The following is a 25,995-nucleotide window of genomic DNA, read 5'->3' as shown; positions in this document are numbered from 1 at the left end:
AATGTCCATGAATGTCATGATCTGCTTCTGTTTACATCTTTCAACTCCTGTCTCTATGTGTTTCTCTTTACTCAAACAAAACGACCATAAATATGGCAATGTGTTTCTCTTTACTCAAACAAAACGACCATAAATATGGCAATGTGTTTCTCTTTACGTCTTTCAGCTCCTGTCTGTATGTGCTTCTCTTTACTCAAACAAAACGACCATGAATGTCTTGATGTGCTTCTGTTCACGTCTTTCAGCTTCTGTCTGTATGTGTTTCTCTTTACTCAAACAAAACGACCATGAATGTCTTGATGTGCATCTGTTCACGTATTTCAGCTTCTGTCTGTATGTGTTTCTCTTTACTCAAACAAAACGACCATGAATGTCTTGATGTGCTTCTGTTCACGTCTTTCAGCTTCTGTCTGGGGACGCGACAATGAGCGAGCGGAGTGACATGTGGGGCCTGGCGTGTCTCCTGATGGAGCTGCTCGTTGGCAAACCCGTGTGGCACCACTGCAGACACGAGGAGCCGCACATCCTGGAGCAGGAGGTCGGGGATCAGGGGTCGGGGGTCAGGGGTCGGGGGTCATTGTTGTGAGTGGGTGGTTGGTGGGTGCTCTGGTGTGGTTTTCTCCTTCTTTCCTATCGAACATCTATCGTCCTTACCTCCCCTCCTTCTTTTTTGTGTTTTTTTACTTCCTTGTGACACCTCTAATCTTCGGCGCTTATATGACCGTATTGTGTTGAATGTGTCGCAAAACTCTTACTGGAACAGAATGAAGAAATCTAAAAAAACAGAGCGTTCAAAGTTTCTGTCAGGAAATACGCACTACAAAGAGCAGAGACCTGAGCGTGGTATGCGCCAGGGTCCTTACCTGAAGTGATCTTATTTCTTTTGGAATGCAGTACGCGACCTCAGTGCTTTCTGTGGGTGGTTGGCGGGTGTTCTGGTGTGGTCTGCTCCTTCTTTCCTATTAAACATCTATCGTCCTTATCTCCCCTTCTTTTTTGTTTGTTACTCTCTTGTAACACCTCTAATCTTCTGGCGCTTATATGACCTTATGCAGTTGCGAGCGCGGTAAAACCTCTACTAAAAACTAAAACTCGGTGCTTTCTTGTCGTATCTCCATTTTTTTTAAACAATGAAAATGTGACTTCTTCTTTAGCTCACTCTTTGTTATGAACTGTTTTCACTGTTGTTAAAAATGGAGATAAGACAAGGAAGCTCTGAGGTCACGAGTAGTCGAGCTAGAGGAATGATAAAGAAGGCGACACTGAGATGGCTACAATATGCAGATTTACGGTCTTTTCTCCCAACAAAAATCATCTTATCTGGCTTTGGGACTCTGGCTTATGTAAGGCAGTGTGGTGAAATCAGGCGCTCGTCAAAATAATGAAATCAAAGAAATTGGTATTTTTTGGGCCAATGGGCAGTTTTTTTCTAATTTTCTTTTTTTGGCTCAACGCCTTTTATGTCCATTTAAAAACATATTTTTGTGTGAAATTTACTTGAAAACATGGATTAAAAGCGCAAAAAATGTAAATTTTTAATTTACAATGACTCAGAGGCCAAGAAAGTTATCAAACTTTGGCGGCCATTTTCTCGCTAATTTTTCCTCTGAAACCAGGCGACCCTGACCTCCTGCAATCGCAAATATTTCGACTTCTATTCACCATAGGTGGATATTTTTTTTCTCAAAAGGAAGTCAATTGAACAGGCTTTAAGATGATACCAATAACACCATGTACCCGAAAATTGACGAGTGCCTGATTCCACCACGTCGAGACACGTGTACCTTATTACACTCGCAAAAAACAATATGCGCTTACCTGTCTGACTGTTCTCTACATATTTTTTTGGGGGGGATACAGGTAATATTTTAAGAGTTGTTTTATTTTAAATGAGTAAACATAACTCAGAGAGAGTTCAGTTAATCCATGTATATTAAACCAGATGGATTATGCAAAAAATATTCTCTGTGATACTATTATATAATAATTCATCCATTTATTCATTCATAAATAATAAATGGTTTTCTGAGCATGCTTTATGGGTCATAAACTAAAATTGGGCTGTGGGAAACACTTGAAAGGCATTGAACGATATGAAACCTGCTTTGGGAAACAAGTTCCTTGAATATTTTCAGATGCGGGAATTTAAGGCTCCGATGATTCCAGTTGGCATTCCCAAGTTGGTTGTCCCTGTCTTTGAGGCTTGCTGGAAGGTGAGACTGGGGCTCTCTTGTCAATTTTGCTCACTTTCTCCGACGAATACACACCTAACAATTACTGTCCTGTACTCTCCTACAAATACCCATCCATGGTACAAATACTTTCCTTACAAATACAATCCATTCTTCAAATACTTTCCTTACAAATACAATCCATAGTACAAATACTTTCCTTACAAATACAATCCATAGTACAAATACTTTCCTTACAAATACAATCCATAGTACAAATACTTTCCTTACAAATACAATCCATGGTGCAAATACTTTCCTTACAAATACAATCCATAGTACATATACTTTCCTTACAAATACAATCCATAGTACATATATTTTCCTTACAAATACAATCCATAGTACTTATACTTTCCTTACAAATACAATCCATAGTACAAATACTTTCCTTACAAATACAATCCATAGTACAAATACTTTACTTACAAATACAATCCATAGTACAAATACTTTCCTTACAAATACAATCCATAGTACATATACTTTCCTTACAAATACAATCCATTCTTCAAATACTTTCCTTACAAATACAATCCATTCTTCAAATACTTTCCTTACAAATACAATCCATTCTTCAAATACTTTCCTTACAAATACAATCCATAGTACAAATACTTTCCTTACAAATACAATCCATGGTTCAAATACTTTCCTTACAAATACTATCCATAGTACAAATACTTTCCTTACAAATACAATCCATGGTACAAATACTTTACTTACTAATTTAATCCATGGTACGAAGACTTTTCCTACAAATACCAATCCTGGTACTGTTCTAGGTTTTGCTGAGGCAATAATACACATATATTTGTAAACTACATAGAGTGTGGATATATGTGTTTTTAAATGAAAGTATTATTATCATCATCATCATCGTTATTATTATAATTATTATTATTTCTATTATTATCATCATTTGACACTAACCCACTTGCTACCACAGACATCGTTATCTTTACAGACAGCCTTTCAACACTAGAGACACTTGAGAGTGGGACTGATGTGAACAAAGATATATTGCACTTTGATAATAATAATAATGATAAATGACATTTATATAGCGCTCGACACAGATTAAAGTACACAGGCTCTGAGTCTGAGCGCTTAACAGTACTATACAATGTACAACATTTGGAGTCTACATAACTTGATAAGTAGGCACCACGTCAGAGTAGTCCTACAATGGATTCCTGCCCACACTGGGATACCGGGAAATGAAAGAGCTGATGCTCTTGCAAAGAAAGGAGCTAGCCTCCCTCAGCCTGAAATTCCTACGAATTACACCACCTGCTGCCAAATGATCAAGTCAAACCTCAAGGAAGACTGGATGAATGATTGGGCCACAGGTACGACAGGAAGGAGGATGTATGGCCACATGAATAAACCACTGGTCAAAGATCCAATCAATGAGTTGAAGAGGGGAGATCAATCCATAATCTTCCAACTTGGAACACAACATGTACCCCTCAACCAACATCTCAACCGAATTGGAGTAAAGCTGTCTGCTGCCTGCCCACTATGTGACTACCCCTCAGAGACAGTGGAACATCATCTGTTCTTCTGTAGAAAACTAACTGATTTAAGGGGATGTTTTCTTCCCAAGCTACCCCACACATCTAATTGCCTCTACTCCTCAAGACAACAATTAGAACAGACATGCAGCTATTACCGAATGGCATCATGCAGAAGAGTTAACGCTCAGATGCTATTGGATCGCTAACAACAACAACAACATCATCATCATCAGCAATATCCTCACCTTCAGCGTTATAATAATTATTATTATTTTTGTTTTTTGTCATACTGTTCTGACGTCTTACTTTTGTGTTTTTGTCATTGTATCCTCAGACATTACTTCTGTGATTTTGTCTCTTTGGTCTAGACACCAAAGGCTCTTAATGTCTTGTAAAAGATTAAATAAAGAAGGACAAAGATAGCACTTTGTAATGCAGAAGACTGTTGGGCTGGAGTCGCCCTATAATAATAACAATAATAATGATAATAATAATGTTAATAATGATAATAATAATGATAATGATAATAATAATAATTATGATAATAATAATAATAGTAATAATAATAGTATTGATAAAAATAATAATAATAACAATAATAATAATAATAATAATAACGATAATGATAATAATAATAATGATAAATGACATTTATATAGCGCTCAACACATATTAAAATACTCAGGCTCTGAGCGCTTAACAGTAAAATACAACGTACAACAGTAACATAAAACGTTGTGTTCTGACTAAAGAAATATTCTCCAAAAATTCATCTTATTGATTTAGAAACAGAAATGGATTTCAGCTGACATTTGAATGAATCAAAAGATTTGGTCTCTCTTAAAGTACTGGGTAAAGCATTCCAGATCTTGAGGCCTTGATATTCAAATGCCCTTTCACCCATTGTTTTAAGTTTCATAGACGGTAAAAGAAATTTCTTTTTGTTAGCTGATGACCTCAAACTGCAAGTGTGGGTGGTTGGCGGGTGCTCTGGTGTGGTTTGCTTCTTCTTTCCTATCAAACATCTATCGTCCTTTTCTCCCCTTCTTCTTTTTTATGTTTGTTACTCTCTTGTAACGCCTCTATTCTTCTGACGCTCATATGACCTTATGCAGTTGCGAGCGTCGTAAAACCTCTACTAAAACAAAGAAAGAAATTTCTTTTTGTCAGCTGATGACCTCACACTGCGAGTGGGTCGTTGTGATAAATGGGTGTGTGACTTATCTTCTAATCGAGCGCGAATCGTCATGGTTTTTTTTGGTGGTCTATTTCTGCCAGGTTAACCCCCTTGAGCGACCGGCGATGCGAAAGTTGCAGAGTCTGCTGCTGTATTGCTTCCAGCAGGCGGATGCCACCGTGTGCAGATTTGAAAGTGTGTGCGGAGCTTCATAACCTCGAGCATGAAGTTTTTGTCTACGCACGTGCCTTTGTGCAACATTTGTGTACATTGCTCTCTTGCCTGTTTGTGTGCATAATTTGTTTTGTTCCCATAAATCCATGAATGTATTTATACATACTTGTATGTATATTACTTAAATATATGTGAAGAGTGCTGGCTGACAAAATGGGTTACTTCTTGGATTCGAGCCCTATGGAAATAGATAGATCACGCTTATAGGTGAAGTTTTTACAATTTATAAGTATGAAATAATAAAAGGCATGTTATACTTAAAGAATATGGTATCAATAGAAAATCTACAAATTTGACTTGCGTGTCAATTTTTGGCCTATATCTCCTTTTGTGGATTGGGAAACGTTAACTCATTTTGTCAGTATGCCTCACGTATGTAAATTTAAAAAATGATCCAAGATGGTTATTCATTGTGGAGGAGAAAATCGATTGTCTTAGCCAGGTGGTCATCCTGGACAATATCATTATGTTGGTGTTTTTTTTTTCAATGCGGGGGTGGGGGAACGTTGAAAAGTTGGAAGTGGTTGTTTTGTAAAGGAGATTGTCTCGGACAGATGGCTGTTAAAGCAGGCTCAACTGTATATGTACTCATCATTATTAATGCCTTTCACCCCTGGCAGGGTATAGGCCACACACATGCTCCTTCCATTTATCTCTGTCCTGGGCCATCCTTCCTAGCTTGTTCCAAGGGAGTTTCATCTCTCTCATCATGTCCCTTTCCACACATCTCCTCCATGTTTCCTGTGGCCTACCCCTGCTTCGTGCTCCCTGTGGGTTCCACTGCAGTGACTGTCTTTTGATGTTTCCACAGTGGCGTTATAAATTTGCCACTGAGAAAAAAGCCTATATTGTGATAATAATAATATAATAAATAGCATTAGTAAAGCGCATATCCCCGCTCAACAGCAAGCTCTATGCGCTTTACACTGTATTATTACCCCAGCAGTCCATTGAGCACTCCGAAACATTCTCAGCTTCCTGGGAAACATACAGTGCAAGCAGCTGATTAAGTGCTCAAACACTAACAAACTGACAAGATCTTTCGCTGTCTATAGCCGGGTATCCATTCCCACCTGGGTGAAGTGAGGAAAATGTGTGTAAAGTGCTTTTCCCAAGGACACAACGTTGGGCCCCTGACGGGATTCGAACCCACGACCTTACGGTTGCGAGTCCGAGAGCCTAACCACATTATTGTGCATAATGTTCAACATATAAAAATAAAAGTTAACACTAATGTACATAATAATAATATTAAATTAATATTAACACAAATGTATTATTTCAAGTATTTCAAGAAGTGTACTACCTTGTTTTTTTTTATCACGGCTCATGTGTTGACTCTTGATTTTAAAATGTCAAGTCCAACATTCCAACTGCTCTTTTGTACTCCTCAGTACTTAATCTCGCCATCTTCTACAGCTATTGAAAACCCCCAAACCCTCCCACCAAACAAACAGCAGGTATGTGTATGTAGCTTATGTTTTTGGTCCTAAAATAACTAATGTGTTGATCTGAACACATTTTAAACGCTTTCATAAGTTTGATGGGACTTTACTTGCAAAACATGTTAATTTGCATTTCTGTCACGGGATGGAGTGGTGACGTGTCACGTGACCTAGTGGTGACGTTTTTGTTCATGAAAAAGATCAATGTGGAATGATAGTTGGGTACACGGTGAGTGATGTGTGAAAATTTTGCTAACTCTCGCGAATGTCACAATGAAAAAAACCCCGGAAAGCTTCTAATGCCGTTGTGTATATATATATTATGTATATAATATCATCATCGTTATCATCATTGCCTATCTCACCCTGCACCAGGGTATAGGCCTGGGACAAACACCTTCCTCCTTTCTCTAGTGTATGTAATATACTGTGTGTATACTGGTGGGAATGTGAGTGTGTGTGTATGTGTGTGTGTGTGTGTATGTGTGTGTGTGTGTGTGTGTGTATGTGTGTGTGTGTGTGTGTGTGTGTTTTGTGGGGATGTCCTTCCAAGGACAGAGAGCAATACGAATCATTCGTTTTACTTAGATTACTAGATTACTAGATCCCACACTGGCGGGAATGTGAGTGTGTGTGTGTGTGTGTGTGTGTGTGTGTGTGTATGTGTGTGTGTGTTTTGTGGATACGTCCTTCCAAGGACAGAGAAATACGGCAATACGAATCATTCGTTTTACTTAGATTACTAGATTTTAAACATTGTGAATATCACTAGACTTAGTTTGGAACAGTGCTCCAGCTAAATAATCAGACCCATAGTAGTAGTAGATGTTTTCATACAGATTTTGTGATTTGCCCCCAACCTTCTACCTCAAATAAGGATATTTTCATCTCCCAAAAGTTTATTTGCTGCAGATCTGCTGGATGAAAGGGTCCATTTCTGTTCCATTTTGAGGGCTTTGTTTCATGGATATTATTTCTCTTCCTTACCACACCATTTCTTTTTTTTATTTTTCAGCAAATGTTAACTTGTGATGAAAAATGTGTGTGGACGCGGTGGAATCAGGCGCTCGTCAATTTTTGGGCATGTGGAGTTATTGGTATCATCTGATAGCTTGTTTATTTGTGTTGCTTTCACTGAAAAAATACCCGTCTATCCTAAATAGAAGTCGAGATATTTACGATTAAAGAAGATGAGGTCGCCTGGTTTCAGCGGTAAAATTAGCTAGAAAATGGCTGCCAAAGTCTGATAATTTCAATAGCGTGAGAGTCCGTGAAAATGATTAAGTTTCATATTTGAAGCCTTTTATCAATGTTTTTCAGTAAAATTCAACTGGAAATGTGTTTTTTAAAATATGGACACGAATGGTATTGATCCAAAAAACAAAAATTCTATAAAAATTGACTAACCAGCGGGAAAATGCCTGTTTCTTCGATCTCATTATTTTGACGAGCACCTGATTTCACCACGATGCCTCGCAAATATGTTTTCTATACTGTTGCATAAGAAGAAGAGGGGATGGAGCGATGACTTTGATATTTGTGTGTATTTGTTTAAATGTTGTGGCCATTTTGGCTGTGTTTTATGCTTGTTTAGGGCTGAGGGAGGGGGCGGTGGCGGAGCGGTTAGTGCGCTCATCTCCGAAGCGGAAAGTCCGGGTTTCGAGCCTCGGTTCGGACACAGATTTTTTCGCGCCCCCTCCTGCCCACCCAGCAGTAATGGGTACCTGACTTTGAGTTGGGGAAGTAAATGCGGCGTGGAAAGGGACTGGCCTCCCTACCACAATTAATATGCTGCAGGCCCGGGAAGTTGTCTCACTAACAAGGCAATGTCTCCCCAATGTCCAGATCGGATGCGGGAACAAGTTTACGTTTTTACTCTAGGGCTGGGAAGTGGGCGTTTTGAGCGGCTTTGGCCGTCCTTTTTTTTGTCCTACTCCCTTTTGTTTGGGCTCTGCGCTTTTTAACACTTTGCAGTCACACAGCCAGCAGTACAAAATACCTCATCTGGTCACCCATAAGTAAGTCTGTTGCAGTCACTCTCCTGGCTGGGTGACCAGATGGGTTTTTTTGCACTGCTGGCTGTGTGACTGCAAAGTGTTCTTATAGAAACTCTATTGATCTCCTTGGGGAAATTTGGGTTATAATGGCAAATATACATACATAAATACGTATAATCAAACATAGATATATACGTACAAAAATAACAAATGCATAATATCACACACCAATGCAGAACAATTTCCCAGACAAGCCATTGCTGGTCACCTTTGTGCAGCACCCTGGGTTTTTTTTTTTCAGCTAGGTTTTTTATCGTGTCTTGCTCAAGGACACACCCCAGGGACAATCTGATCTAGACCCCTTGCTGTCCCTGCGGTCTTATGCAAAAAAAATTCTGAAATTATGCAAACTGAGCCCATAAATGAGAAATTATGCAATTTTGTTAATTTCAACAAAGAGTGATAAAGGAAAATAATCAGAAATTATGCAAAAAAAAAGATCAAATTTTGCTAAATTATGCGGGGTGCGTAAAACCTCGGGGACAGCCCTTGTCACAGACACTTGCTTGACAATGTTTTTGAGTCTGAAGTCGCTGCTCACTATGTGACTGGAGCCCCCAGCTGTGTTGATAGTGCTGTAAAATGTGTACAGTGACAATTTGTACTTGAGAATTTTACTTCTTTTGTATGTTTGTCCCACTCTTGTGACCCGCTATTTCCGGGGTGCCTTCATAGTCGAAGCAGACTTTGTGCTGTTGAAGCTATAGAGGTGAGCAGAGTAAGCCTGATTCACTGTAAGGACATCTCTGTTGGCATCCACCCCTTGGCGCTCATACGACCTTATGCAATATAAAACCTCTACTAAAACAAAACAAAACCTCTACTAAAACTAAAACTATCTCTGAAATGATGATTTGAGTATCAGTAAATGGTTGTTTTGACTTGATACAAAGCTTTTTTTTAGCAGGAAATGTAATGGTATGGGCAAGATCAACACATTGAAATAGGATTACCTTTTTTGGGTACATCTTGTAGATGCAGATTTCAAATGTAGATATGTGGGTGGTTGGAGGGTTCTCTGGTGTTGTTTGCTCCTTCTTTCCTATCAAACATCTATTGTCCTTTAAATCTCTCCTCCTTTTTTTTGTGTTTGTTACTCCCTTGTAACACACCTAATCTTTGGCACTTATATTACCTTATTGTGTTGCATTTGCTGTAAAACTCTTACGAAAATGGAAAATGTAGATTGCATTGGGATGTAGTGCAGCAATGTTTCCCTCTATGTGTTTTCTGGGTGAACCTGGATGGGGAAAATACCCACTTTTTAATTTATTCATGATATTCATTCACTTACTTGCTGGGAGAAAACTGAACAGACTATGTTGGGGTAAAGATGGGTGGTAGTTTTGTGCTCAAACTTTGCCTGAACTTGTTATTATTGTGATATTGTGACTGCTGTTAATATCTTTTGCTGCTTTTTTATGTGGAACTTTAAGAAGCATTGCTATTCATTTGTGTGATTTCTGAGGTGTTTAGTGACTGCATAGTCACCATAGCTGCTGTTTAATCTATGTGATTAGCTGCTGTTTAATCTATGTGATTAGCTGCTGTTTAATCCATGTGATTAGCCGCTGTTTAATCTATGTGATGCAATATTGAATGCTCAGTGGATTGGTTGTATATGACTTGATTTTATGTGGGAATATGGCATCATGGTACTACTACTGGTACTTTTGTAAATAGGTGATAGCCGATACGACAACCACGAACTTGTGGGATGGGTGGTTGGTGGGTGCTCAAGTATGGTTTGCTCTCTCTCTCCTTCCTATCAAACTTACTTTTACTGTACTTTTCCTTTTCCGATCCAGTGGCCATCTGGGTTCTAGCCCTTTGGCCTGTCCTATCAAACATCTATTGGCCCTTATCTCTCTGCCTCCTTTTCTTTGTATCATACTTTTCAGTAGGGCTGTCCCCGTGGTTTTATGCACCCCGCTTAATTTAGCAAAATTTGATCATTTTTTGCCTAATTTCTTATTTTTTTCCTTTATCATTCTTTGTTAAAATTAACAGAATCGCATAATTTCACATTTTTTGACTCAGTTTGCATAATTTCAGAATTTTTCTAGCATAAAACGACGGGGACAGTTTCCTTTGTATGATACTTTTTGGTAGGGGGTTTCGTTAGCTTTGTTGGTTTCATGCTGGACGATGGGACAGATGGTTCTGCTTTTTCTTTCCTCATCCTTACTATTGTCCTTTTTCCTCTACTTCTTTTGTATGTTTGTCACTCTCTTGTGACCCGCTATTTCCGAGCTGCCTTGATAGTCGAAGCAGAGTTTGTGCTGTTGAGGCTAGAGAGGTGATCAGAGTAAGCCTGATTCCCCGTTTGGACTTCTCTGTTGACATCAACCCCTTGGGTGGGTGGTTGGCGGGTGCTCTGGTGTGGTTTGCTTCTTCTTTCCTATCAAACGTCTATTGCCTTTATCTCTCCTCCTTCTTTTGTTTGTTACTCTCTTGTAATTTCTGCACATATACTTTTATGACCTTATTGTGTTGCATGTGCTGTAAAACTCTTCTTACAAAACTAAAGATAATGGAGATTTTAGTGGTGGTAACCACTACTGTATGAGTGTAAGAATTAATGATAAATACCAAAAAATTGTCTAGTTTTTTGTTGTTGTTTTTTTTATTTCTGTGTGACTTTGAGTCATTCCGTATTCATGACACTGTCTGTAGATGAGGTACTTTTGTATCTTGAGTTGTTTATAACACTTGTATTAAGGTGATGGGTTCATGTAGGAAGTTTTATTTTTTTTGAGTTGCTTTTTTAAATCTTTGCCCTGGTTTTGTCTTATATTACTGGGATGAGTTTAATTGCCGGAACATTTTCATTGTTGATAAGATTCTACGTCTTAGTTTCTCGGTTCTGGTTGCTCATGATTTTGTTGTTCAGATGTTTAAGAAACATTTTCATTTTTGATCAGATTCTGCGTCTTAGGGCAGTGTCTTCCTCTGAAGGGAGATGAGAAGCCGTTCTGTGTCGGATGCGACACAGATTTTACCATTAGACACATTTTAACGGAATGTCTAGACTTTGGAGAGATCCAGAGGAAATACTTTAAATGCAAGAAATTGCAAGACATTTTTTCTGTCGCTGGTCCCAACAGAATTTTGGATTTTATGAAGGCCATTGGCCTAGAAAATTGTAGTGTAGAACAAAATTGAATTATTAAAATTTTTTATAAAAGTTGTTTTAGATTGAAATTTTATGTTTACACCAAATTTTAAATTTTTTAACGTTTTAAGATGAAATGACCCGTACCCAGCCGTACAGTGAACTGCAAATGAAAAACTAACTTGTGTTTCGCGCGCTCATTTGACCTTATGCAGTTGCGAGCACACAAAAGCCTTACTGAAACAAAATAGCTAATGATTGTGTTGTTCTGATGTTTAGAAACATTTTCATTATAATATTATTATTGATAATATTCTGCGTCTTGGTTTCTTTGCGCTGGTTGCTTATGATTGTGTTGTTCAGATGTTTAGATTTAGGGGAACGGGAAAATGTTACCAAAATGGTGAGTTGATGCCTGAACGTGCTGTCGTCTTTTTCTATTGCCTGATGTCATGGTGTCATTAGACCTAAAAGCGAGATATTGAACACTCGGAGTGTAAATTTTGTTCACCTAACTGAACCTTCTCTTCTTCTTTGTTCTCAATGACAGCAGCTAGACAGTCAGTCCAAAGTCGCTCACAAACTGCTTTCTCTCAAGGGGAGTCACATTCTGCCACGTCTGTGTGCGAAGGGTGGCGTTGCGCGGGCAGTGCTGAAGGATATGGTTGGCATCCTCTTGGTCTTGTCCATATTCGCAGATTGCGGACTCTCCCACTTAACTAAATACCCCTTCTCTTGCTCTGGAATCTCTTTTCCCTTTATGCTGCTTATGACTGTAGATAATGCATAGATTGTGCCGATCGTGCTGTAAAACATTTCCCTAACCCTATCCGTACGCCCTGGGGTCATTTTGCACCCCGGGGGTTGTATTTTTCACTTTTTAGAATACTTCAAGTACGAAGATCTCTATGAAACTTTCAGTATTTCTCAAAAAATAATTTTGACACACTGCTATGCAAAGCGTGCGGGTCGGATTAACAAGTAAATTTTCTCTTTGGAAAGTGATGGCACAGAGTTCCCCACGTCGTATGGATGCGGTAATAAAACACGACGTACGGAGAGGGTTAATGAAGTCAAGTCATTTAGTAAGTATTTCTACCAGATGGGCCCCAGCTGCACACTGACTTATCCGTAGCTCCAGACTGTTTTTATGGAATGTTGTTGCGTTGTGGCACCCATTCATCTTGACATCGGTGGTTGGCGGGTGCTCTGGTGTGGTTTGCTTCTTCTTTCCTATCAAACATCTATCGTCCTTACCTCCCCTCCTTCTATTTTGTGTTTATTACTCTCTAGTAACACCTCTAATCGTCGGCACTTATATGACCTTATTGTGTTGCAAGTACTGTAAAACTCTTACTAAAACTAACCCACTTTGACTTGGACCCTCTTGCTCAATGGCTGGCTGCAGTCTGACAGTTGTTGGTTTCTATTCTCCGTTTGGCCTGGCGTTGGCCTGAATTGAGAATGCCGTAAGCAAAGTACAGTGGAATCTGCTTAAAGTTAAAGTGAACTCTTTGGGACCAGAAGAAAGTGTTCACTCTATCCGATGTTCAGTTTAACCATTTTGGTAGGGTGGGGGTCTAGAACTAAGAAACAGTAGCTACGCACAGTGGTGGGTCAAGGGAGGGGGGGGGGGGAAAGGGACAACACAACGGGCGAGCCTAGACTAGAGCTATTTCTTTCTGATTGAGATTGCCGTCGCCACCGCCGAGCTGGGATTGTCTGCCGATGCCCGAGGCAAAGAAATTTATTTTCACAGCTTGGCGACAGTGACACGGTCGGTCCGTTCTTCGATTTCACTTATTTTGGGTGTTCACTTTATCTATCCGATTTCTCCATGAAACTGGTTCATTTTATCCATTATTTTTTTTACTTAAACAAATAGCGTTTCAATCGGGACCACAGAATATCGTTCACTTTAACCGATTGTTCAAATAAAGCGTGTTCACTTTAGGCGGACTCCACTGTAGCTGTGCTGAGTCGCTGACATCGCTTTTTGCTTATTTGATTATGCTCACAATAAGATTATATGTACTATGTACCGACACTTGATTCTCAGCGTTCTGCTTTTGGATTTGTATACACATTGAATTTATTGTAAAGAAAAGGTTTTTTAAAGACATTAAGCCCAGGATTTCTGTTTGAGGAATCCATGATTTTGAGACATACTGGATTCATTAACTTTGGTGCACTTGACTACAGTGTAATGAGAAAGTAGATTCTCAAAGATTGTCTTTTATTTTCTCTCCAAACCCACCTTCTTTATTTTTACACAAATTTTTGCCTTGGCAGTTTAATGTGAAACAAGATGGAGAGGAACGATGTGATTAAAGCTCCATCTATGACTAGGACAAAATGATTATCTCATTTGCATTATAATATACATATTATTATAATATATATAAAATTATTTTTCCTTTATCAGCTGTTCATGGCGCACTTGTGTGCGACTTCCTGGAGAGTTTTGAGGCAGAAAGCTCATAATTATTTTCTCCAACCTCAGACTATTTTCTCAGTCTACTGTCAGTTTATGATGCACTGCTTTAGGCCCCATCATGGCAGTGTTACTGACTGAAGGGTCGTTAGGCCATTCGCAAAGGGGGGATATTAACATGTTCTTATGCACAGTAGAATTGTTTGTCACTCTCTTGTGAACTTTTTTTTCCGGGGTGCCTTGATAGTCGAAGCAGAGAGACTTTGTGCTGTTGAGGCTAGAGAGGTGAGCAGAGTAAGCCTGATTTCCCATTTGGACTTCTGTTGACATCCACCCCTTGGCGCTCATATGACCTTATGCAGTTGCGAGGGCTGTAAAACCTTACTAAAAAAAAGCCCTGCTTTATTGAACTGGGGAGCACTGTTTTGAGATCACCAGCATTGTAGCTAGGTGTTTTGCTGTTGAACGCCGGAGACCCGAGTTCTATTCCCGAGTGGGGAGAAAATTTGTATCGGTCTTTCTGCTGCTGGGATGTTGTAAGTTGTATCTCTCTCAGATTGGGTTGGCCCTGACAGACAGGGTCAGAAACCCGCCTCCTAAATGATCTAAAAAAATTTATTTTTTTCATTATTTCCATTCTCATGTAAATGAAAGATTATAATTTGTATTAAAGTTGAAATGCTCCACCATTTACTGAAAGTTTTGCCTCTTATTTGTACTATGTCACACCCTCTGATGCAGAAAAGGAAGCATTAGACCAAAAACTACAGCCTTTGGGTCTTGACCATAGCTACATCCCCTTAAGCCAAACGTTAATGTTGGGTTCACTTGCATCTGGTTGACAGTATGCAATGGCCGAATAGATTTTTGCATTGAAATCAACGATCAGAATACAGATGTGTGGATACCAAAGTCCTTTATGGCTTGTGTGGAAGACTGGATCATTCATCAGCTAATATATCAGAAAGCAGTTCTAACCAGCTGTCAGGGGATTGCAGATAGAGAGTGTCTCACATGTGCATAATATTAAATAAGCTTTAAACACAAAAGCCTACGCACAGATTTTGAACAATTTTCATTAGAGTTTTACGGCACTTGCAACACAATAAAGTCATATAAGTGCCGAAGAATAGATATGTTACAACAGAGTAAGATACACAAAAAAGAAGGAGGAGAGATAAGGACGACAGATGTTTGATAGGAAAAAAGAGCAAACCACACCAGAGCACTCGCAAACCACCTACGATTTTGAAGGATATAAAAAAAGAAAGAAAACAAACACAAACATGAAAACAACCTCAAGTAGGAAAGAATCCTTCGCAACACAGAAGTTGGACTTTTATTACTTTTATTACTTTTAAAGAAACCTCAAGTTGCTCATTTTCTAAAGACATAAATGAACATGAAATTATTACATCCTTTGACACCTGGATCGAGGTTTTACGCAGATTTATAACCCGACTAATTGCAGCTGTGCAAATTTGAAAAGATTACATGATTTTTCCCTTGAAAGTAACTAAAAATTATATTCTGACCAAGCAAACCTATAGCTTGCAAAATTGAAAATTTTAAGAATAAAATTCAAGTTTCATAAATATGGACCAGTATATTGTAAGAAAAAAAAAAATGACACTTTTCGAATATCAAGATCACAGACAAAAAGGTAGACACATACATTTTCACACCAGCCACACTTTCTAGTAAATGAAAGCAAAACACAATACCAAAAAAAAAAAAGGAAAAGAGCAATTCCCTTCGCAGAATACAAATGGGTGAAGCTGTCACATCCACTCACACACATTTACACTCAATGAAGTTATTTACAGGTATGGAGTCAAGATATCATGAGAGGCTGATGACTGAAACTTACTCCCTAGGTACCATACACTTATTTTTCCTGAATCTTCCAACTGTCTGGACAATTCTTTCATGTAAAAACAAGCCTGAGGTAAACTGCCGAAAGTGAGTACAAAAATTCATTCGTTTCAGCGATGAAAAGAAGCTAAAAATAGTTTTGATTGGAAACCAAATTACTATTCCCATCTATTACCCCTTTTTTCTGTTCTGTTCAAGCGAGTAGGAAAGCTTTGGAAGAGTTCACCCTGATGAAAGAAAACATTGGGGGAGGGGGGGGGGGGGGAGGGGGGGTGTCATAGCAAATTGACTCGGTCTGGAAGAAAGCTTGTCTAGATGGCCAATCCGAAGACGCTGACAATGCAGAACATGGTCTTGTTCTCCCACCTCACAGTGCAGCTGCCTGCAAGAGGAGAAAGACAAAACAATATTGCAAGTCATTAGATCAGATTGTGGAAACACAATCATCAAGGAACAGAATTCTGCTTTTGGAGCTCCACCCTTAACAACACTTTGCCCCCACGGGACGCCGATCGGCGACGGTAAGAAGCCGTCTCTTTACCCCCACGGGACGCCCATTGGCGACGGTAAGAAGCCGCATCTTTTTCCCACGGGACGCCGATTGGCGACGGTAAGAAGCCGCCTCCTTCGCTCTTTTTCCTATGGGACGCCAATCGGCGACGGTGTGCTATAGCATGTACGGCACCTGTATCCTGGTCCGCGGGGATAAGTATTGCACGCTCAGCGCGCTGCGTGGGTGGAAAGTGTTAAAGTGATGGATGTGACGTCGTTAGGCTGATGCAATCCATGTACAACGGTTTCTTAGCTCTTAGTTTTTTAGGAGAGGTTTTATTGCGCTCGCAACTGCATAAGGTCATATGAGCGCCAGATTAGAGGTGTTACAAGATAGTAACTAACATAAAAAAGAAGAAAGGGAGATAAGGACGATAGATGTTCGATAGGAAAGAAGAAGCAAACCACACCAGAGCACCCGCCAACCACCCACTTCTTAGTTCTTAGCTTTCATGCACAGCATCATAATCAATCACAGTGGCTGGCAATAGAACGGGTGAAAATATTCTTTAGACATACACAAAGAAACAACTGACAAGACCATAGATATATATATGAGAATTTTGGCATAATAAAACCTAAACTGTGACATTAATGTACGTACAAAACTAAGACTCATACCTACATGTAACCTTTGAGTAGGTGGCCAGTTTTGACACTTGAGAAAAGTCATAAATCAAAGTATCAAGATAAAGAAGTCTTGAAGGTGTTTATACTCATCTCAGGTCTAACGTTTGATTTAGTAAGAGTTTTACGGCACTTGCAACACAATAAGGTCATATAAGCGCCAAAGATTAGAGGTGTTACAAGAGAGTAACAAACACAAAAAAAGAAGGAGTGATTAGGACGATAGATGTTTGATAGGAAAAAAGTAGCAAATCACACCAGAGCACCCGCCAACCGCCCACCAGCAGCAAAGAAACCAGTGACGCTTCCAGTATCTTACCATCTGATGAGTTGTCCCAAAAACAGGAGCTGGCTGTGTGTAATCCCGCCCCATTTTTCTGCATGATCACACAGGTCACTGTAAGAAGAAGTGAAAATAATTTTGAATGATCACACAGTAAGAAGAAGTGAAAATAATTTTGCATGAAGACACAGGTCACTGTATGAGGAAATGAAAAAAACCCCCATTCATTTAAATAACAACAGAGCCACCTTGATTGTAGCAGTTAGTTGTCATGTTTAAGAGTCTCATGACATAGTCAATAAAACCTGAAATTTTTAAAGTCAAGGAACTCATTTTCATATGGTCACAGATAATTAAAAATTCTATTTCTATTTCTTGTCTGGAAATTAAAGACAATGTTCAATGCACACTAACTGGCTAGAGACTTGAGAGGATTGCACAGAGCAGAGACGGGTGGAGAGCCCTTCTCGGTGGACCATTAGATACCCAATCCCGGGGGGGGGGGGGGGGGGGGGGGGGAGAAAGAAAAAAAAAAAGAAAGAAAAAAAAAAAAAAAAAAAGAAAAGTAAAGGAAAAATAAAAGACCCAAAAAAAAAAAAAAAAATATCCCCCTCTTCCCACCCTCCCATATTTTAAAAATGGGAAGGAAAAAAAACCACGGGGGGGGCCCGCCAAAATTTAACCCTTTTTTGGAGACCCCCCCCTCGAGAGGAGGGGAGGGAGTATCGGAGAGTGAGGGTCCTCAGATGCGAGAGAGAGACAGAGAGAGAAAGAGAGAGAGAGAGACAGAGACACAGACAGAGAGAGACAGAGAGAGAGAGAAAGAGACAACCACACATCCAAAGTGGACAATGATGCAGTACATTCAAACATTCGAGGTTTCAGTACAAAACGTCTCCGACTCGCAGCATGTCAGAATGGGAAGGCAGACAAACCCGACGGGGGTGCCAAAATTGAGCCGTTGTTGAGAGAGACAGACAGAGAGAGAGAGAGAGAGAGAGAGAGACACAGACAGAGAGAGACAGAGAGAGAGAGAGAGAGAAAGAGACAACCACACATCCAAAGCGGACAATGATGCAGTACATTCAAACATTCGAGGTTTCAGTACAAAACATCTCCGACTCGCAGCATGTCAGAATGGGAAGGCAGACAAACCCGACGGGGGTGCCAAAATTGAGCCGTTTGTGACCCCCTCTCTCTCAGGCAAGGCACACAAGTTTTTAGTTTAAGTAACAGTTTTACGGCATTTGCAACACAAACAAAAAATATCTGAAACAGATGAATAAGCAGATTTGGTCGCTTTTAAGCACAAGGGGGCTATCCCGATAATAGCTGTCTTGAGAAAATCAAAGGTAAAGTTTTTGCCCCTTACTCTGTTTCTTTAAAAGACAAGGAGAGTTTTCTCTATAACCAAACAAATTATATATACACAACAATGAAACCAAACTTCTCCTTTAGGTAGGGCAATGCCCACTTTTGGTGTAGGTCAAGATTTCTGGAACCCCCCCCCCCCCTGAAATCTGGGTTACTCGCTTGTCCTTAAAGAAACCATTCTTCTTATGTTCAAATAAACAAATGACATCTCACCAATGTACTTGAAGGGTTTCCCTAGCTTGGTGAGCTGGTTGAGGCACTGCTCCACCACGTTGGACGTCCACTGGTTCACCTTGTTGTGCTGGTAGGCGTTGCCTCCGATGGCGCCCTCCACCGCCTCTTTGATGATGTTGGTGACCTCATCCACAACAAACGCTGTCTGATTGGGGGGGAAACAGAGCCACACAAAAACATTTTTAGAACCATTCACTTTTACTTTCAGTTGGGGCAGTATCAAAGTATGAAAGCTGTAAAAAAAACAACCCCAACACCAACTTATATTACATTTTCAAGATCTCGTAAACATTAACGAGGGGTTGTCTAGTGTCGATTGGCCATCACAAAATCCTGCAACAGAGGGGTTCGACTTTTAACGCAAGTAACATGGAATAGTTTTTTTTCTTTTCGTAAGAGTTTTACGGCACTTGCAGTCATATTAATGCCGAAGATTAGAGGTGTTACAAGAGAGTAACAAACACAAAAAAAGAAGGAGGGGAGATAATGACGATAGATGTTTGAAACGAAAGAAGAAGCAAACCACACCAGAGCACCCGCCAACCACCCACTAAAGAATAATTTAAGAAAGTAGCATGAAGTAACACTATTAAAAAAAGAGCCAAATCAAAGCATTCACCTATGATTACCACATATCTTTCTTTTTAATTGGTAAGGTTCCTGTACACAAAAAGTAGGAACAAAACAAAAACAAAGCAATAATAATAACCAAAACAACTTGAAAAAGAAAATATACATGTAAACAAAATCCACGGCAACAAAAATTTGGATCACTTTACATTTTTAACAGTGACGACATGAGCTATTATTCGTTGAGCAGCAAAAAATACAATGCTCAGGACGTAAAAGAACATGCCAAACACCAATTTTTCTATAACATTGTCTCTCCGAAAAAAACAACCATGACAAAAATCACTTGCAATTATAATATAATGCAAGGAAACAACGAACAAACATTCCAAAAGGACAGCATTGCTTGAAAAAAGTCCTCTTCCAGGAGCTCAGTCTAAAACAAAAGTGGTGACAGCGTCTGTTTGTGTCCACGAAAGTCAGGGTGCCTCTGCTGTCCCACCCAGCTCAATAAAAGCGAGCAGAGGGAAAAAGATGCAGTTTGATCATTTTATTACCATTTTGATACTCTGTAAGAAGGAAAATTTCTGAAAAGACAAACTTGGTGGAAATCAAAGCCTTTAGATTTTTAAGGCTATAATAAAGTTGCCACTTTGGCCTACAAAAATATATAGAAACTAACATCTCGGTCAGACTGGCAAAATGCCAACTTCCGACAAAATGTATTCCAAGTGGCTTCTTTCTAATTTCCTACCTCATCCAATCATTATTGTCAGTTTTCCAGGACGAATATATAAGGCCTTGTGACAAAAATGAGAACGAAAAGAATTGTGGAATTGAAAACATAAAAAAACGGCAATTCAGATACTTGGGTATTGTCAATCGAAGCCAACTTGAAAGGTTCGGGAACTTACTTGCTGAGGACAAAAGGGACATCATGTAGTAAGAACTTGGTTGTTTTAACCTGAACAAGTATGAACACTAATTACACACTAACTCAAGTTAATCACTAAAGAATTTCTTATTCTTCTTGCACTCCCTACCCTGTCAAGCATCCCTTAAGTAAGCAAAAACTAAAACTTTATATTAACATACCCAGAATAAGAAAAGGTTGGCTAAGTGCTTAAGCAGAACAAAGCTGTCTGAGCGGGAAAAAAAATCAATCGTTATGTTGTCAATATTTAACTTTTAGAAGGCAACCTGTAGAATGAGTGCCAAAAACTAATACTCATGACTATGTCAGTCTATTTTCTATCTACTTTTGTAAAAAAAACAACCAACCAACAAAACAACAAACAATTAGAAGCTTCTCAAATAATTATATATATCAGTATTCATTCTATTTTACGATTTTGACAAAAAGAATTTTGGTAAAAAGAACTGAAAAATAGAAATAAAAGCTAGCACAACAGGTGCAGGAAAAAAAAAATCGGAACTAATTTTCATAACTCCCAAGTAGAATAGAGCATTTGAAATTCTCCAAAATATTTACTTAGAAAATCAACAATTAGTCTGTTAGCTGAGCTGTCCATTCCCTCGAGTGAAAAATTGAACCCTGCTACGAGTGGGCCCCACAGTACAGCCATCATAGAGTGAGAGTGACCCTCAAAGTAGATAAAGATCAAACTGTGCTCCAAAGGTTTATGTTTTAAATTCAAATGCCAAACCTAAAAAGAAATGTACAGAAACAAGCACCTGTCATCAGAATAGAACTAAGTAGCTATCCATGAACCTGTGGGTTACTATAGACTAATTTTGCACTATGCCACTTCCAATCTCAATTGCCAAGATCCAATAAGTCCCTTCGAGAGCATCCAATTTTCCTCCAGCTTTGCTCATCGGAACAACCCCCCCCCCCCCCCCCCCCCGCCAAAAAGCTTTACTGAAAACACTGTGCATGTATCACTTAATTTTCAATGAACACATACACACCCTGTGCTTTCAAGATTGAATGTTCATGCAAAAAATGGGCAAACATTAGATGCTCCTGAAAAAAAGGTATCCCTGGCCCGCACAAATGTTTTATTATTAAAAAAAAAAACCCCAAAAGAACGGCAACTATACTGACTACAAAAGATTTCCGAAAGCCAGATGATTATGTCTTCTACTTACAACTAGATCTAGTTTTCTTGAAATGAAAATAAAACAACTTAAAGAAATGAAATGCCACCAAATAAATCAAGGAGAAGAGAAACGAAGAATGAGTAAAAAGTAGAAATTGCGAAGCATGCCAATCTAAAAAGGTGACAGTGTCGCAATTTTACATGCACAAATGTCTTTGCTCACCATCTGAAATCAAAATAGAGAGTTACTGATGACAAATATTGCTTGTCCATTATAATTACACCAATCAAGTAACGTCTTTTTTACTTATTACGATATATGCATTATGCCCTATCCCTTTTAAAATACCATTAATTAAAATAAGCATTTTTCAGACTCAAAATTGCAAGCACATACAGGCTTAACTCACACTAGAAAAGAAGTGCCAACCAGGCCCTAGACTAAACTCTTTTCCCCTGTGAGGCTGAAGTTATATTAAGACCATGTTCTGATCGGCTAAATCGATCAGCTTGGGGTATGCTCAAGCTAAGGTTGCCATAGAAAGGTAACTCTATCTTTTAAAAAAATCAAGATATAGGACAATTTTCCACAAGAGCACAAGTACTATCTGCAGTACGTTCCCTGGGTGTTGCTGCTGTAATAACTCTATCTCTATCACAAGAATTTCTCTTTTGAACTTATTTGATTAATACTTAATACATTTGAGCAATTCACAAAACAGAGGGTGTTCTTGAACTACAATAGAGTTGTAATATCGCTGTTTAACGTCTTCCTCAAATCAACAGGAAGACGACGCACAAAACAAGATACCTCAAAACTTAAAAGGGCAAGTGGGGACGAGCAGTTAATTCATTTGTTTTTATATATATATATATATATATATATATACCACAAGGTAAAATAACAACAAAAGTAAAAATTGTGCAAGGTGTGTTGACCTAAGCGAAAATCCCTTAGAGACGGAGGAGTGTGTTAAACGAAAACAAAGCTTAGGTTACAGCGATCAGCCTCAGACGGCTCTACCCACGTTATAGTGGTCCTTCTACTCTAACTAACAACTGTCTGTGTGAACAATGCTAGTGAACTTGACTTTTTCAAGACAAAAAAAAACAGCTAGTGAAGTGTTATGAAAGTGTTTTCTAAGAGAAGAATTTACAAGTGCCATCAAAATATAATGGAAACACAAGTTCAATACTCCAAAGAAAACAACATCTGAACGTTACAGTCAGATGCTGATAAATCTAACATGTACTATAATTTTTACCAACGGACAAGTGTTTAAGAATCCTCCCTTACCTCCTGAAATATAAATAGACAAAAAGCAATCAAAACTTCAGCATTGTCAAGATGTTATTCAAAGACAGACGTAACAAAGCCTGTAAATGAAAACTTAAATTTTAAAAATGTAATACAACATTAATTCTGTAACATATGATACACTGAATGACAAAAAAAAGGCTGTTCACTACATATACAGCAAAAAACGAAAACATGTTTAGAAAAAATTCCCTCAAGATGAGGATAGCAGAAAAAGAAAACTTGCTAAAGTACCAGAGACATTAAAACTACAAGTGTCACAATTTACATTGATTCGTAAAGCTGTCTTTTGGGAAGGAAACATAGACCTATGTGACGTCATAGAGTACTTCAGAGGAGGGGCTGAACAGTACAAAATGTAACTAATTTCCATAAAAATGATAAACCAATATTTTCCCAAAACTAAAAAAGTTTTTTGAGGAACGGCCACCTTAGACAGTGTATCATTATGAAAAAAAAAATGCCAGAAGGGAAATATGGGAAGTGGGCCTAGATATTTGTGCAGGTCATTGTCGTAGAAAGGTGGTCATTAGAGCAGGTTCAATTGTTATATATAGTGTAGATTCTATATGATGTTCTCTAAAATCAAGTGGAGAATATCATATTAAAAAAAAAAAAAAAAGAAACAAAGATGTATCTTAATAAAATTTCGAAATATCATGTACAGAAAACAAAAATCAAAATCTGTCTTCTGGAGACATTGATTACAATTCTGAGTGAAAATAAATCGAGGTGTTGTGTAAATATATGCGAGGCGCTGTGGTGTCAAAACAATGAAATTAAAGAAACCTGCTTATTTTCTTCTGTTTCTTCATGTAATAATAAAAGCTTGTTGTTATGACTGCGGATGGCATTAAAAAACCCCAAACATTCTAGAGGACTGGGGTCACGGTTTGTAAAAAAAAAAAAGCCTAAAAGTATCATGTAAATAAAAAATCACATCAGGAATATGGTCCTGACGAAATCTTAAATTCATGAGTCAACAGGGTGTGTGCATATATTATAACATAGTAGTACGTGTGTGGAATTAGGAGGAAGAGAGAACACAGGATACTTGTAACACAGTAGATTAAGAACACCTGCATATAAACCTAAAAACGTAATAATCGAATAACCCTTTTAGACGCTATAGTTGTTACAAATGATCTGGGGTAAAAAAAGAAAAACTATAGGTCGATTTCTAAACGTTTTAGTCTCAAATTTTTCTTTCCAGCTGCACAATGGTTTTAAAACCATCAAACAGGATTATTTTTATCAGGTAATAGGTCTATCACTTTAGGTAAAATCAATCTCATTTGAAAGATTTTTAAAATTGAAAAGAAGAGTTTTGTTTCGTGGTAAGATAGTCCTTTTGAGTTCCTTATTCTAAGTGGGTCAATTTGTTCAAATTTTAGTGGACAACATCTAGAGCTACCAACTTAACGTGTGTCTAACTAGACGTATGCCTCGATTTCGAACCAATGCAGATGGTTCTATAAGTAGGCCACATACCGGCACAAACACAACACTTTGTTGTGGAAATACAGGACGTGAAGATGCTCTGCCCAAGTAAGGTAAGTGGGGGCAGAGAAGACTGGGGTCTATTGGAAAGCCAGGGTGTCAAAATACGCTAATCGGTGAGCACAAATAGGTCCCTCTACCCCACCCGGGGGACCAGGGTTAAGTACTATCTCATAAAAAGTAAAGTAATATGGCCTATAAAATTGTGGAGAAGTATGTGTGGTGGGGCATTTTATAGCAGACGGAGGCCTCTACTTCGGGGGCATACTTACTATGACCTATGATGGGTCAAATCCTGAAAGGATCATATTATGATCACTCTCTAGAATCTTGCACAGCAGCTACATGCCCAGTTCCATGCTGAGGAATGTCGCACTGCTTATTTACTTACTGTTGGTACAACAACATACATTGACCGTGTCAATGGGCGGGTGAGTCAACCGGCCCATGCCATGGCCATTATTGTTGTAGAGATGACATTCAACCGTGTCGAGCAAGTGAATACTCCCTCACCCTAAATAGAAAAGAAGTCCCAAAAATATTTACCTCTTCTCCTGACTGAAAATCGTCCATGGTTGAAGAATTCTTGTACACACAGATAAAAAAGGTCTGGACACTGTCTGCTTACTTGATGTGCAGGTCTCGATGACAACCAAGTCTCGAAGGAACTCGAACGAGATTATAATGGGAACTAAAAAGTGTGCAGAAGTTTCCTACAGAACAAACTTATATTGCTAAAAATGCGATGACAGGAATTGAAACTTATCATTTGTGTGTCTAACTTAATTTGGGCACTTTATTATTTAGAATAAAATATTCCGAAATATATCAAGTAAAATTTTTTTTCTGTTATTACTTTCCGTACAACAAAAGTTACAAATCAAATTACAAATCAAATGGTATCACATGTTCCAGTAATTATTTTGGAAAGTTTGTACAGTACGTACTAAACCAAAACATAAAACAATAACAACATATTGCACAAGCTCGTAAAATAACCAGCCCCCTCAAGTAAGGCATCAGCCGGTAGAAGTGTCTCACTTCTTGGCACCGTATAGCGGACACGAATTTCTCTAAAGAAGGATATACCTCATTTAGAACTCAGGTAGTGAATAAAGTACTCACTTTCTGCTGAGTTTACAACGATTTAGAGAATATTGACTCTTATTGCATGGAATAAATTACGACTAAAACCGCTATGCTATGGCTATGGTTACGCCTACACCTCAGCAAAATCTACTTTCACTTTCTATTTCGTTTTTTATTAACAGGTTCATTTCTCGATCTAGATCTAAGTCTAAATTTGCGTAGGTCATGGACCTGGACATTGTTCTGAATCATAATGACATATCATGTCATGTTTTAACGATTCGATCCCTGCGATTC

At 38.6% G+C, this 25,995-nt stretch overlaps 2 protein-coding genes across 2 annotated transcripts in view; one reads left to right on the top strand and one right to left on the bottom strand.

The window, feature by feature from the left end:
- The window catches only part of LOC101845767, a gene marked incomplete in the record, with an annotated part of 39,874 nt that extends 34,480 nt beyond the window's left edge, over positions 1–5,394 (top strand). Inside the window, 3 exon segments of the mRNA XM_005096589.3 lie at positions 404–538; positions 2,136–2,213; positions 5,030–5,394. Of these exon segments, the coding sequence (XP_005096646.2) occupies positions 404–538; positions 2,136–2,213; positions 5,030–5,143 (327 nt within the window).
- A 10,150-nt stretch (positions 5,395–15,544) lies between these two features.
- On the bottom strand, positions 15,545–25,288 carry LOC101859166 (dynein light chain Tctex-type 1). Its single transcript, XM_005096562.3, has 4 exons — positions 25,156–25,288; positions 19,138–19,303; positions 17,587–17,664; positions 15,545–16,470 (listed from the first exon to the last, which is right to left on the bottom strand). Exons 1-4 carry the CDS (start codon positions 25,180–25,182, stop codon positions 16,400–16,402), a joined length of 342 nt encoding a protein of 113 aa, XP_005096619.1. The 5' UTR covers positions 25,183–25,288; the 3' UTR covers positions 15,545–16,399.
- Positions 25,289–25,995: the final 707 nt, after the last annotated feature.

Source organism: Aplysia californica, unplaced genomic scaffold (genome assembly GCF_000002075.1).
Source record: "Aplysia californica isolate F4 #8 unplaced genomic scaffold, AplCal3.0 scaffold00132, whole genome shotgun sequence".
Lineage (NCBI taxonomy): Eukaryota > Metazoa > Mollusca > Gastropoda > Aplysiida > Aplysiidae > Aplysia > Aplysia californica.
This window is presented reverse-complemented; position numbering and strand designations above follow the sequence as displayed.